This window comes from Heterodontus francisci, chromosome 38 (assembly GCF_036365525.1).
Source record: "Heterodontus francisci isolate sHetFra1 chromosome 38, sHetFra1.hap1, whole genome shotgun sequence".
NCBI classification, from domain to species: domain Eukaryota; kingdom Metazoa; phylum Chordata; class Chondrichthyes; order Heterodontiformes; family Heterodontidae; genus Heterodontus; species Heterodontus francisci.
The window spans coordinates 45,177,531-45,192,739 of record NC_090408.1 but is presented as its reverse complement, the minus strand read 5'-3'; the positions used below and the strand labels follow the sequence as shown (position 1 = coordinate 45,192,739).

Below are 15,209 nucleotides of genomic sequence, written 5' to 3'. Positions count from 1 at the left end.
GTTCCTGCTTTCTCCCCATATCCCTTGATCCCTTTGGCATTAAGAAATATATCTATCTCCTTCTTGAATGTATTAAATGACTTGGCCTCCACTGCCTTCTGCGGTAGAGAATTCCACAGGTTCACCACCCTCTGAGTGAAGAAATTTCTCCTCATTTCAGTTCTAAATGACATACCCCATATCCTGAGACTGTGACCCCTGGTTCTGGACTCCCCAGCCATCGGGAACATCCTCCCTGCATCTAGCCTGTCTAGTCCTGTTGGAATTTTCTAGGTTTCTATGAGATCCCCTCTCATTCTTCTAAACTCTAGTGAGTATAGGCCTAGTCGAACCAATCTCTCCTCATACGTCAATCCTGCCATTCCAGGAATCAGCCTAGTAAATCATCTTTGACCTCCCTCCATGGCAAGAACATCCTTCCTCAGATAAGGAGACCAAAACTGCACACAATGTGGTCTCACCAAGGCCCTGTATAACTGTAGTAAGACATCCTTGCTCCTATACTCAAACCTTGAATGTCAAATCTACTCACCTGTTGTAGGGACATATTTGGGATTATAGAATCTTACAACATAGGAGGAGACCATTCAGCCCATCATGCTTTACCAGCTTCTTGAAACAGCTGTCCAGTTTAGTTCCACACCCCCAGCTTTTCCCCCATAACCCTGAAAATTAGTCCTCTTCAAGTACATGTCAAGAGATTATGAGGTAATAAGAGGTGGAATGGGGTCTATTAGGGACAATGATGGTAATAATGCTTAGAGGCACAGGGCAAGGCTAGAATATTTAATGAGTATTTTGTATCAGTCTTTTACTAAGCAAGAGGAATCTTACAAAATATCGGTAGAAGCGGAGAGAGTAGAGGCAATGGATAGGGTAAAAATTGAGATTGAGGAAGTACTGGAAAGGCCGGCTATGCTTAGGGTAGATAAGTCACCTGATCCAGATGGCTTTCATCCCAGGTTGCTAAAGGAAGTGGGGAATGAGATAGCGGAAAGGCGTGCCATAATCTTCCAATCTTCCCTGGATACGGGGGAGGCCCAAGAGGATTGGAGAGTGGCAAATGTGACACCCTTATTCAAGAAAGGGTGTAAGGACAGTCCTAGCAACTACAGGCCAGTTAGTTTAACATCAGTGGTGGGTAAGGTTTTAGAAACTATAATCAGAAAAAAAAATCAACAGGCACTTGGAGAGGTTTAAGTTAATTAAGGATAGCCAGCACGGATTTGTAAAAGGCAGATCATACTTAACTGATCTAATTGAATTTTTTGATGAAGTAACAGAAGGTTGATGAAGGGAATGTTGTCTATATGGATTTTAAGAAATCGTTTGATAAAGTACCACATAAAAGGCTGGTTAACAAAGTTGAGGGTCAGTGTCCAATTGGATTTTTAAAAAAATTGGCTCAAATACAGAGAAGAGTGAGTCGTGGTAATAGTTGTTTTTCAGACTGGAGGAAGGTAGACAGTGGTGTTCCCCAAGGGTCAGTGCTAGAACCACTGTTTTTTTTTTTTTTGCTACATATAAATGACTTGGATCATTGACTACAGAGTAGAATTTCAAAATTTGCTGTTGATACCAAACTTGGAGTGGCAAACAGTGAAGATATGAACCGCGTGCAACAGGAAATAGATAGGCTAGCAGAAAGGACAGACAAGTGGCAGATGGCATTTAATACGGAGAGGTTTGAGGTGATGCATTTTAGCAGAAAGGATAGGGTGAGGCAATATGAACTTAATGGTGCAATTATAAAGAGCATGCAGGAACAGAGGGACCTGGGGGTGCAGGTGCATTGATATTTGAAGGTGGCAGGACAAATTTAGAGAGTGGTTAGCAAAGTATTTAGGATCTTGGGCTTCATAAATAGACGCATAGAATACAAAAGCAGGGAAGTTATGCTGAACATTTATAAAGCTCTGGTTAGGCCCCAACTAGTGTACTGCTTCCAGTTCTGGTCGTCACACTTCAGGAAGGATGTGAGGGTGCAGAGGAGGTTTACCAGAAAGGTTCCACAAATGGGGAATTTTAGTTACAAGATTAGGTTGGAAAAGTTGGGGTTCTCCCTGGTGCAAAGGAGATTTGATAGAGATGTACAAGATTGTACAAGTTTAATCCGGACAAATGTGAGGTAATGCATTTTGGAAGGTCTAATGCAGGTGGGAAGTATACAGTAAATGGCAGAACCCTTAGGAATATTGACAGGCAGAGATATCTGGCATACAGGTCCACAGGTCACAAAGTGGCAATGCAGGTAGATAACGTAGTCAAGAAGGCATACGGCATGCTTGCCTTCATCGGTCGGGGCATAGAGTATAAAAATTGGCAAATCATGCTGCAGCTGTACAGAACTTTAGTTAGGCCACACTTAGAATATTGCGTGCAATTCTGGTCTGGTCAGAAGGACGTGGAGGCTTTGGAGAGGGTACAGAAGAGGTTTACCAGGATGTTGCCTGGTCTGGAGGGCATTAGCTATGAGGAGAGGTTGGATAAACTCGGATTGTTTTCACTGGAATGACGGAGATGGAGGGGCGACATGATAGAGGTTTATAAAGTTATGGGCGGCATGGACAGAGTGGATAGTCAGAAGCTTTTTCCCAGGGTGGAAGAGTCAGTTACTAGGGGACATAGGTTTAAGGTGAGAGGGGCAAAGTTTAGAGGGGATGTGCGAGGCAAGTTCTTTACACACAGGGTGGTGAGTGCCTGGAACTTGCTGCTGGGGGAGGTGGTGGAAGTAGGTATGATAATGACGTTTAAGAGGCATTTTGACAAATACATGAATAAGATGGGAATAGAGGGATACAGGCCCCGGGAGTGCAGAAGGTTTTAGTTTAGACAGGCATCAAGATCGGCGCAGGCTTGGAGGGCCAAATGGCCTGTTCCTGTGCTGTACTGTTATTTGTTTGTTCTTATACGGCTTAGATAAGTTAGACAAGGAAAAATTGTTCCCATTAACTGATGGTACAAGGACTCGGGGACACAGATTGAAAGGTTTTGGGCAAGAGATGCAAGGAAGGACTTTTTTATGCTGTGAATGGTAATGACCTAGAACTCGCTGCCCACGAGGGTGGTGGAAGCGGAGACAATCAGTGACTTCAAAAGGAAATTGGATGGCGCTTGAAGGAAATTGACTTGCAAGACTACGGGATTAAGCGGGGGAGTGGGACTGACTGGTTTGCTCTGCGGAGAGCCAGCATGGACTTGATGGGCCGAATGATTGTCTCCTGTGCTGTAAATGACTGTCCAGTTGCCTTTTGAAAGTTCCTATGTAATCTCTTTCCATTTCCTTTCAGGTAGTGCATTCTAGATCTTAACCCTCGATGGGGTGGGATGGGGAGAAATTCTCATTACTCCTCTAGTTCTTTTGCCAATTATTTTTTAAAATGATACCTGGTTACTGACCCACAAAGAAGCAGTTCAACAATTGGTTTTCTCGCCATTTTCTCCAGTGCACTCAAACAGTGGTTCATGCTAGTTTGCTTTCATCTGTCAAAATTTATTATTGTTTTGTGTGGAAGGCGTGTTCTGCAGACACTATAACTGCTATGCATCCTGCTTTCCAAAAGGTTTCTCAAAAAAATATCTTTCTGTTTGCTATGGAATCAGAATAAATATGGGTGGGTCCCAAACACCGACACACCCTGCTGAGGGATTGACCTCTGCTCTGTTGGAAGAGACTTTTTCTAATTGTAGCAACCTGCCTTAATTTATTAGCCCAATAACAATTTTCATTTATATAGCACCTTGATTGTAGAGGAAACATCCCAAGGTGCTTCAGAGACCTATTAAAAAACATGAATGGCAAGCCAAAAGAGGAGATATTAAAGGATGACCAAAAGCTTGGTGAAAGGTGGGTATTAACGAGGTGCAGAGGCAGAAAGGTTCAGTGAAGGAATTCAAGTGTGGAGCCAAAGTACACTAATAGTGGGAGGGAGGTGTTGGGTGTTGGAATTTGGAATCAAAGGAACAATGTTCAAGGAGAGAACGGTCATAGAGTTGGAGAAGGTTTGAGATGGGGAAAAGGGGTTTCCATGGATGGATTTAAAGACCAGGCTGAGAATTTTATTTGAGAATGCTGATAGCAATCAGGAATTGGCAATTTTTCAATCGAAGGGGATAATGTCATTCTTTTATTTAAGGAGGGTGGGAGAGAAAGCAAACATCAGATCAAACGAAAGCTCTGCAATCCTGTCCCATCCAGCCATGAATGGTGGTGGACAATTAAACAACTAACTGAGAAGGATGCTTCATTAACATCCCCCTCCTGAATGATGGTGGAGCCCAGCACAGTATTGCAAAAGCCAAGACTGAAGTGTTTGCAACCATCTTCAGCCAGATGTGCCAAGTGGATAATCCACCTTGGCCTCTTCCTGAGGTGCCCACAATCATAGGTGTCACTCTTGAGCTAATTCCATTCGTTCCACGTGATATCAACTAACTGCTGAGTGCACTGGATACAGCAAAGGCTATGGGTCCTGATATCCTAGTTGAGGTGCTGAAGACTTGTGCTCCAGAACTAGCCAAGCTGTTCCAGTACAGCTGCAACGCTGGCATCTACATGACAAAGTGGAAAATAGCCCAGGTATGTTTTGTCCACAAAGAGCAGGACAAATCTAATCTGGCCAATTACAGCCCCATCAGTCTACTCTCAGTCATCAGCAAAGTGATGGAAGGTGTCATGAACAGTGTTATCAAGCGGTAATCACTCACCAATAACCTGCTCATCAATGGTATATTTGGGTTCTGTCAAGGCCACTTGGCTCCAGACCTCATTACAGCCTTGACTTTTACATGGACAAAAGAGCTGACTTCCAGAGATGAGGTGAGAGCGACTGTCCTTGACATCAAGGCAGCATTTCACTGAGTGTGGCATCAGAAGCCATAGTAAAATCAAAGTCACTGGGAGTCAGGGGTAGGCAATAAATGCTAGCCTTGCAGTGATGCCCACATTCCATGAATGAATAGGGGGGAAAAAATTAAATAAGCCACAAAATTAAAAGCCTGTGAGTCTCCATCAGCTGTGGGAAAGTTGCCAGAATCTAGGGACGGAGTGACTGAGCACTCAGACAAATACAAGCTTATCACAGAGAGCATTCATTTGTAAAGGATAAGTCACCTTTAATGAACCTAGTTGAAATTTTTGAGGAGGTCACTAACATGGTAGGTAAGGAAGTGTTTATGGATGTTATTTATATGGATTTCCAGAAGGCATTCGATTTATTTCCGCACAAAAGACTCTTAAACATATGAAAGCACAAAAGACTCAGGCCACCTTTTGACATGGATAGGGAATTGGTTAGGAGGAGGAGACAGCAAGGATAATGGGTAGGATGTCATTAGTGGTGCCCTTCAGGGTAAAGGCCGGCTACCCGACCCAAACCCAACGGGACCCGACGACGTGTCGGGGTCGAGTTGGGTTGCACTTCCGGGTCCGGCATTCAGGCTCTCGTCTGGCCGGGTCGGACACGCTCTATCACGGGTAAGTGGCTCCAATGTTAATTTAATTTTTGGACTGGAAAGATGGTTTTGTTAGTTATTTTAAGCTTGTGCAGATCAGCAACAAAGTGAAAAACGGAAGCTAAGTTAACTGATGGTAGGGTCGGGCGTGGGAAAAAATGGAAGGACTCCGGTCAGGCTCAGGTCGGATGTGGTTCTGTCGGGTTCGGGGATGACTTGGGGAAAGGAATAAAGAGCCATATATCCAAGTTTGCAGGTGACACTAAGTTAAGTGACTCCGTGAGTAGTATAGATAGCAGAAAATTGCAAAGGAACATAATAGATTGAGTGGGAAAAACTGTGGGAGATGGAGTTTAATGTGGGGAAGTGAGGTCATATGCTTTGGATCCAAGGAAGATAGGTCAGAGTATTTTATAAATGACCAGCTAGGAACTGTGGAGCAACAGAGATTTAGGGGTCCAAGTATAGAATTTACAGTAAACTGGTAGAAAAAAATGTAAAAGCTAATGAAATGTTAGCCTTCATCTCAAGATGGATGGAATACAAAAGGGTGAAAGTTATGCCACAATTATGCTCTGATTCTTCCACATCTGGAGCAGTACATTCAGTTGTAAACACTGTACCTCAAGGAAGGAATACTGGCTTTGGAGGGGGTGCTGTGCAATTTCACCAGAATGTTACCAGAGCTAAAAGGGTTAAATTATGAGGGCTTGTTGCATACGTTAGGCTTGTATTCCCTTGACTATAGGAAATTGAGGTGTTTTAAGATGATTAAAGGAGTTAAGGTAGATACAGAACATCTCCAGGGCTTCCACAAACAATTAATTACTTTTCAGAGGACTGACTTCTATCGACCAATGCAGTAGCTGTTTTATCCTGCTTTTGGTGGATGTTAGGTGAAGAAGAAAGGCTGGCCAGAACAATAGTATATCTCCCTGCTCCCCCCTCAACCATTTTAACACCTGCAAAAAAAAAAGACCGAACAAGAGAATCCATTTCATATACCTTAGTGATACCTTGGCACACAATGAAAATGTAATGTCTTATTTTCTGTGCTTGACTTAGATATCAAGCGAAACGATTATACACCAGACAAAGTGATGCTTTCTCAAGATGGTGTGGAAGTTGCAATCCAGTCTGGCAGTGGTACCAAAGATGTAAGAAATTCTATACGCTTGATGATTTAGGAGAATGGTACAGGGAGAGTTTCCTCAAGCCAGATACTTGAAATTACCTGAAGTCGCTTCTGTCGCTGTATCTGAAGGATCACGAGGAGTTTTGTGGATGTGACTTCCAAAATCTAACCTCGGATAGTGCATTGAGATGAAGTGGTAAAGGATACTTGATGTATCTGTAGTCTTGTTTAATGCATTGACAGTACGATCTAAATGGAACTGGCTATTTTGTACTCGTGTCTTGGCCTGTTGATTGCAGCAATGACACAAGCAGCAGATGCTGACAATGTTAATGACCTATAGTGATCATACAGCAGAAAAAAAGGTACAGTTAGCAGGAACAATCTGTCTGCAAAGCAAACTTAATTGAAAAGTTAAATGTTCAATTTTAAGTCTTCACTACACATTTTAAACCTTTTTTATACATTTAAGTAAAGCCATGTAAACTGGTACAAACTTAACTGCACTGAGGTGCAAATAATATTTATTCAAACCAAGAGTTACCTTGCAGAAAAATACTTCATAAAATGTAATAATGTGTTTTGTCTGACAAAATCAGACTGGTTTAAATAGGACTATCAATAAAAATTACACAAATCTGATCATTGTCTAGCCAACACAATCAAAAGGTTGTTCTGGTGACCTGATTTTAATTAATTTCAATTGTGTAGACACTTTGATGTAATGCTAGTATTTGTGGTACATGCAGATTGAACTTAAAAGTATTGAAATCCTTGTAAATATGGTATAGGGCAGATTGCAATCTATCTTTATGCAAATAAGTGAGACCCAAATCTGTTGAATTGTCAACATGATAAAGCCGCATGTCTACCTTAAATATTTATGTAAGTGGTGGCATTGAGGCACCTTTTCTATGTTACAAAAAGAGGTACTATTGTCATTTTTAAAAAGGGTGTTTATATGAAAAACTATAATTTTTAATATACTGTATCTTATAGATACTGTTCCTAAGGCACGAACACAACTTGTAATAAATTAAGATGGTTTTACGTAGGTTGGATGGTGAAAGCCAAGAGTTAGTGGGATCATGCTGCATAAATTTTGTACATTTAATCTAATAAAAGATTTTTGAAATAAATGTAATCTTGGTGTGCTATATATTCCACAGGGCTGCAGATATACAACAGAAATTCTACTTCCAGTTGATGAGTTCAGTTCACGTGTGAAGAATTTTTCTAAAGCTATTCAGATAAATGAAAATGATGGATTGTTTCAAGGAATATGTGGCATGTACAAGATTGAAACACTGGTAATGAATTTCATTGGGCTATAGTTTCTGGTATACAAATACCAACTGGTACTAGTAAACTGGGTCCTCGCACTTGTGTGCCACAGGCTCCTGTTTAAATCCATCATTTTCATTTACCAAACTGTTAAGCTACTGGCTGTTCATCACGAACCAGGAATACATACATTGAAATTTATAGAATACATTAGCAGTGAAGTTACAATGAGCATGCAGATTAGGCATCCACAGAGAAATAATCAAAAGTCCCTTACCTTTCTGCTGAACTTTATCCAGCAACTTTAGGCGTAAGTAGAAAGAGCTGATTGTAACTAGAACACTCTAGCAATTACTTCTCTCGCCACTCTGTGCTGTCATAAGAATTCCCCAAGGATCTATCCTTGCCCCACCTTCTCCATCTATATGCTCATCTTTGGTGACATCATCCACAATGGATCAGCTTCCATACTTATAGAAATGACACCCAGCTTTACTTTCACTGTTACTGCTACTAGAATGCTTGTCTTGTCATTCTTGGACAAACTGTAATTTTCTCCATCTAAACATTAGGAAAACCAAAACTGTTGCTTTTGACCCTGCGACAAACTTTTAGCCCTCGCCACTGACTCATCATCCTCCTTGATCACTCTTCCTGCTGAACCAGACTGACCATGAGGTCAGCTCTCGCCCCCATATCTCCAACTCAGACAGCCTACTTGTACCTGTGTAACTTCACCCACCTCTGTCCATACCTCAGTGTATCCACTACTGAAATCCCCTCTGTCACCTCCAGACTCGATTACTCCATTGTTCTGGTCAGCATTCCATTTTCCACAAACCTTAGCCCAGGACTGCTCACCAGTCACCCCTTTCCTCACTGGCCTAAGTTGGTTCCTTGTCATCCAGAGCCTCGATTTTAAGGTTTTCACTCTTGTATTTAAATTCCTCTGCTCTAGGTCTGTAACCTCTTCCAGTCTTACAACCTTCCCCTCAAACTGTCCATTCCTTTGATTCCAGCCTCTTATGAATCCTCTGTTCTCCATTATTGGTAGCAATGTCTACAGTTTAAAGGCCTGCTCAGGTCAGGAAAAAAAATCTGACCCGAACCCAACAGAACTACATTGGACCCGAGCCCAGCCAGAGTCCTTCCATTTTTTCCTATGTCTGACCCAACCTGACCACTTTACCCACCTTCCAATTCCAAATCCATTTTTCACTTTTTCAGTTGTGCAGATAAGCAACAAAAACTGTAATTGGACTTGAAAGGTTGTTTAAAAAGATGAAGATTGGAGCCACGCAGTCAGTGATTGTTTGAACATAAGAACCAGGAGTAGGCAATTCAGCCCCTCGAGCCTGCTCCGCCGTTCAATACAATCATGGCTGATCTCAGCCTCAACTCCACTTTCCTGCCCGTTCTCCATAACCCTTCAACCCATTACTAATTAAAAATCTCTATCTCCTCAAATTTACTCAATGTCCCGACATCCACCGCACTCTGGGGTAGTGAATTCCACAGACTCATGACCCTTTGAGAGAAGTAATTTCTCTTCACCTCTCTTTTAAATCTGCTACCCGTTATCCTAAGACTATGACCTCTTGTTCTAGATTTCCCCACAAGAGGGAAACATCCTCTCTCTGTCTACTTTATCAATCCCCTTAATCATCTTTTATACCTCAGATCTGCTCTCATTCTTCTAAACTCCAGAGAGTAAAGGCCTAAACTGTTCAATCCCTGTTCATAAGACAAATCCCTCATCTCCAAAATCAATCTAGTGAACCTCCTCTGAACTGCCTCCAATGCAACTACATCCCTCCTCAAGTAAGGGGACCAAAACTGTACGCAATACTCCAGGTGCGGTCTCACTAATGCCTTGTACAGTTGCAGCAACATTTCCCTACTTTTATGCTCTATTCCTTTTAGCAATAAATGCCAAAATTCCATTTGCCTTCCTTATTACCTGCTGTACCTGCAGGCTACCTTTTTGCGATTCATGCACGAGGACACCCAGATCCCTCTGCACCGAAGCACTCTGAAGTTTCTCTCCATTTAGATCATTTGCCTTTCTATTCTTCTGACCAAAATGGATAACCTCACACTTATCCATGTTAAACTGCATCTGCCAAATTTTGGTCCATTCACCTAACCTATCCATATCCATTTGTAAATTTCTTATTTCTTTATTGCAACTTAGTTTCCCACCTATTTTAGTGTCATCTGCAAATTTGGCTATAGTACCTTCTATCCCTGCATCCAAGTCATTAATATAGATTGTAAATAGTTGGGGCCTGAGGACCTAACCCTGTGGCACCCCACTAGTTACATCTTGCCAACCAGAAAAAGACCCATTTATCCCAACTCTTTGTTTTCTGTTGGTTAGCCAATCCTCTATCCAAGTGGTGGTCTGAAGTGCATTTGTTTCAATGCGAGAAGTATAACAGGTAAGGCAGATGAACTTCGAGCTTGGATTAGTACTTGGAATGTTGCTATTACAGAGACTTGGTTGATGGAAGGACTGGATTGGCAGCTAAATGTTCCAGGACATAGGTTTAAGGTGAGAGGGGCAAAGTTTAGAGGGGATGTGCGAGGCAAGTTCTTTACACAGAGGGTGGTGAGTGCCTGGAGCTTGCTGCCGGGGGAGATGGTGGAAGCAGGTACGATAATGACATTTAAGAGACATCTTGACAAATACATGAATAGGATGGGAATAGAGGGATACCGTCCCCGGAAGTGCAGAAGATTTTAGTTCAGGCAGGCTTGGAGGGCCAAATGGCCTGTTCCTGTGCTGTACTGTTCTTTGCTCTTTGCCCCTAACCCCATGTGATTTTACCTTGTGTATTAACCTTTTGTGCAGCACCTTATCAAATGCCTTCTGGAAGTCCAGATATACCACATCTACAGGATCCCCATTATCTACTTGTTACATCTTCGAAGAACTGTAGCAAATTAGTCAAACACGATTTACCCTTCACAAAACCATGCTGGTCACAAGTTAAACAGAAACCCATGGAGATGTGCCCAGACAGGTTGTGCCACACTGTACCAGTATCTGTATTGCTTAAAATAGACACAGCAATTGCCCGAAGACTCAGAAAATATCATTATACGTTACCTAGACTCCTGCTTTACAGGTTGAAATACTTGCAAGTTTATCCAGTGAGCAGCTGAGATGCAGAGACCAGGAAGGTCCTGAGTGATTATTATAAGATATATAGTATATAAAAAATATAAATCTATCAGAGTCAGGACTCTAGTCTACACATGTACAGTACTGTATAGGTACTGTACAGGTAATGCTTAATATTTTCTGAGCCTTCGGGCAATTGCTGTGTTTATTTTAAGCAATACAGATACTGGTACAGTGTGGCACAAACTGGGCACAATTCCATGGGCTACTGTTTAACTCGTGATCAATAACTGACTGCATGGCTCCAATCTTCATCTTTTTAAACAACCTTTCAAGTCCAATTAATACTCTGTATGTCCAGCCCCAGAAGAGTGACCCGACCCAAACCTGATGCATGTCGGGTTCAGGTTGGATAGTAGGCCTTTGCTACAGTTGCCTAGGCTCCACTCTCTGGAATTCCTTCCTTAACCACCACTTCTCTCCCTCCTACTCTTTCCTCCTTCTTGCTCTCCCCTCCCTTTCTTCCCCCCTTCTCTTCGTCCCCTCCCCCTTTAAAGCACTCCTTGATTGCGTTAAGCTTTCAAACAGAGTCAACATGGTTTTGTGAAAGGGAAATCATGTTTGACAAATTTGCTAAGAGTTCTTTTGAGGTTATAACAAGCAGAGTTGATAAAGGGGAATTTGTAGATGTAGTATTTGGATTTCCAGATAGCATTTGATAAGGTGCCACACAAAAGATTATTGCACAAGATAGGAGCTCACGGTATTGGGGGTAATGTATTAGCATAGATTGAAGATTGGTTGACTCACAGAAGACAGAGTCGGGATTAATGGGTCTTTTTCAGGTTGGAAAGACGTAACTAGTGCTACAAGGATCAGTCTTAGGGTCTCAATTATTTACTATCTTTATTAATGACTTGGAGGAGGGGCAGAGTGTAATATATCCAAATTTGCTGCTGATACAAAAATAGGTGGGAGGGCATGCTGTGATGAGGACATGAGGAATCTGCAAGGGGATATAGATAGGTTGAGTGAGTGGGCAAAAATTTGGCAGATGGAGTTCAATGTAGGAAAGTGTGAGGTCACACACTTTGGTAGGAAGAATCGAAAGGCAGACTATTATTTAAATGGAGAGAGACTCCAAAAAAAGTGCAGCACAGAGGGATCTGGGTGATCTTGTGCATGAAACAACAAGTTAGCATGTAGGTGCAGCAAGTAATTAAGAAGACAAATGGAATTTTGGCCTTTTGCTAGGGGGTTGGAGTTTAGAAATAGAGAAGTCTTGTTACAACTGTACAGGGTGTTGGTGAGGCCACACCTGGAGTACTGTGTACAGTTTTGGTCCCCGTATTTAAGAAAGCTTTGGAGGCAGTTCAAAAGAGATTCACTCGGCTGATTCCTGGGATGAAGGGATTGACTTATCAAAAACGGCTAAACAGGTTAGGCCTTTATTCATTAGAGTTTCGAAGAATGAGGGGTGATCTTATTGAAACGTACAAGATTCTGAGGGGGCTTGACAGGGTAGATGTTGAGAAGATGTTTCCACTAGTGGGGGAATCTCAAACTAGTGGACATAGTTTCAGAATAAGGGGACACTCATTTAAAACTGAGATGCAAAGGAATTTCTTCTCTCAGAGGGTAGTTAATATCTGGAATTCTCTAACCCAGAGAGTTGTGGAGGCTAGATCACTGAAAGTATTTACAGAGGAAGTAGATAGATTTTTGAAATATCAGGGAGTTGAGGTCTGGGGCAGATCAGCCATGAGCTTATTGAATGGCAGGGCAGGCTTGAGGGGCCGCATGGCCTACTCCTGCTCCTATTTCTTATGTCCTTGAAGCCTGCCTCTTCGAATAAGCTAGCTAATCCTTGCTCCTTGTGCCTGACCAGTCTAGAAACCTACTCCATGTCCCTCACTGGCCAGCAGCAGTAATCTGGTCTAGCTCTGCTTTTACACTGTATTTAATGTTGAAGTGCCTGTGGCTAAAGTGGATCATATTCTGTGTGCGCCCCATAGTTATTCGAAATTTTCCTGCCCTGGTCATTATCTCGATGTTTGCAATTGGATGTAGCTGCTTTGGAAACTCTGGGGATGTTGAAAGGTATTTTTTTTTTAGTATTTACTTGTGGGATGTGGGCATCGCTGGCTAGGTCAGCATTTATTACCCACCTTAATTCCCCTTGAACTGAGTGGCGGAGAGCGTGTAAGAGTCAACCACATTGCTGTGGGTCTGGAGTCACATGTAGGCCAGACTAGGTAAGGACAGCAGATCTCCTTCCCTACCAGATGGGTTTTCTTTTACAACTATTGACAATGGTTTTTGTATAGTCATCATTAGACTAGCTTTTAATTCCAGATGTATCAAATTCAAATTTCACCAACTGCTGTGGTGGGCTCTGGAGTTACTAGTCCAGTGACATTACCACTACACTACCCCCTCCTGCTACTGGAGAAATGATCTGAACAAGTTGTGGTCAGTTGAAGAATTAAATTAAACATTCTACTTTGAAGCAACATTTCTGAAGCTTATGGTTTACTTATGGAGTGGCCTTGGATGGGAGTTATACAGTCACTTTCACATTGATGCAAGTGGAATTTGAATGTACCCCTGGGTTTTACCGAAAGATGACCCGATGTGGCCGGAGCTTGAATGGGGCAAAGGGGCATCGGCCGGACCTCGAAGCCCGGTCTTTCCTCTCCCCTACCCTCCCCCCTCTTCCTCTCGCCCCACTCTCCCCTCTTCCCCCCCCTCCTCTCTTTCCCCCCCCCCCACTCTCCTCTCTTCCCGCCCCCCTCCTCTCTTCCCCCCCCCCACTCTCCTCTCTTTCCGCCCCCCCGCTCTCCTCTCTTTCCCGCCCCCCGCTCTCCTCTCTTTCCGCCCCCCCGCTCTCCTCTCTTTCCGCCCCCCATTCCTTCTCCCCCTCCTCCGCCCCCCATTCCTTCTCCCCCTCCTCCCCCTCCCCCTTCTTCCCCCTCCCCCTTCTCCCCCTCCCCCTCCCCCTTCTCCCCCTCCCCCTTCTCCCCCTCCCCCTCCCCCTTCTCCCCCTCCCCCTTCTCCCCCTCCCCCTTCTCCCCCTCCCCCTTCTCCCCCTCCCCCTCCCCCTTCTCCCCCTCCCCCTTCTCCCCCTCCCCCTTCTCCCCCTCCCCCTTCTCTCCCCTCCCCCTTCTCCCCCTCCCCCTTCTCCCCCTACCCCTTCTCCCCCTCCCCCTTCTCCCCCTCCCCCTTCTCCCCCTCCCCCTTCTCCCCCTCCCCCTTCTCCCCCTCCCCCTTCTCCCCCTCCCCCTTCTCCCCCTCCCCCTTCTCCTTCTCCCCCTCCCCCTTCTCCTTCTCCTTCTCCCCCTCCCCCTTCTCCTTCTCCCCCTCCCCCTTCTCCTTCTCCCCCTCCCCCTTCTCCTTCTCTCCCCCTCCCCCTTCTCCCCCTTCTCCCCCTCCCCTTCTCCCCCTCCCCCTTGTCCCCCTCCCCCTTGTCCCCCTCCCCCTTTCTCCCCTCCCCTTTTCTCCCCTCCCCTTTTCTCCCCCTCCCCCTTTTCTGCCCCTCCCCCTTTCTGCCCCTCTTCTCCCCTCCCCCTTTCTGCCCCTCTTCTCCCCCTCCCCTTTCTGCCCCTCTTCTCCCCCTCCCCCTTTCTGCCCCTCTTCTCCCCTTCCCCTCCCCCTTTCTCTCCTCCCCTCCCCTCTCCTCCCCCTCCCCCTTTCTCTCCTCCCCCTCCCCCTTTCTCTCCTCCCCCTCCCCCTTTCTCTCCTCCCCCTCCCCCTTTCTCTCCTCCCCCTCCCCCTTTCTCCCCCTCATCCCCCTCGCCCCTCCTCCCCCGACCCCTTTCTCCCGCCTCCTCCCCCGACCCCTTCTTCTCCCCCTCCCTCTTTTCTTTCCCCCTCCTCCCTCCCTCCCTCTTTCTTTCCCCCTCCCTCCCTCCTCCCTCTTTTCTTTCCCCTCCCTCCCTCCCTCCCTCTTTTCTTTTCCCCCTCCCTCCCTCCCTCCCTCTTTTCTTTCCCCCCTCCCTCCCTCCCTCCCTCTTTTCTTTCCCCCCCTCCCTCCCTCTTTTCTTCCTCCCTCCCTCCCTCCCTCCCTCCCTCTTTTCTTTTCCCTCCTCCCTCCTTTCTTTTCCCCTCCCTCCCTCCTTTCTTTTCCCCTCCCTCCCTCTTTTCATTTCCCCCTCCCTCCCTCCCTCTTTCCCCCTCCCTCCCTCCCTCCCTCCCTCTTTTCTTTTCCCC

At 44.8% G+C, this 15,209-nt stretch overlaps 1 protein-coding gene across 4 annotated transcripts in view; it reads left to right on the top strand.

The window, feature by feature from the left end:
• trpm7 (transient receptor potential cation channel, subfamily M, member 7) overlaps positions 1-7,728 on the top strand; it is a 208,811-nt gene extending 201,083 nt beyond the window's left edge. For all 4 annotated transcript variants that reach the window (XM_068018326.1, XM_068018322.1, XM_068018325.1 and 1 more), the window contains one exon: positions 6,520-7,728. In XM_068018326.1, coding sequence (XP_067874427.1) covers positions 6,520-6,641 — 122 coding nt within the window. In that variant the 3' untranslated portion in view covers positions 6,642-7,728. The remainder of the gene's footprint in view (positions 1-6,519) is intronic.
• Positions 7,729-15,209: the final 7,481 nt, after the last annotated feature.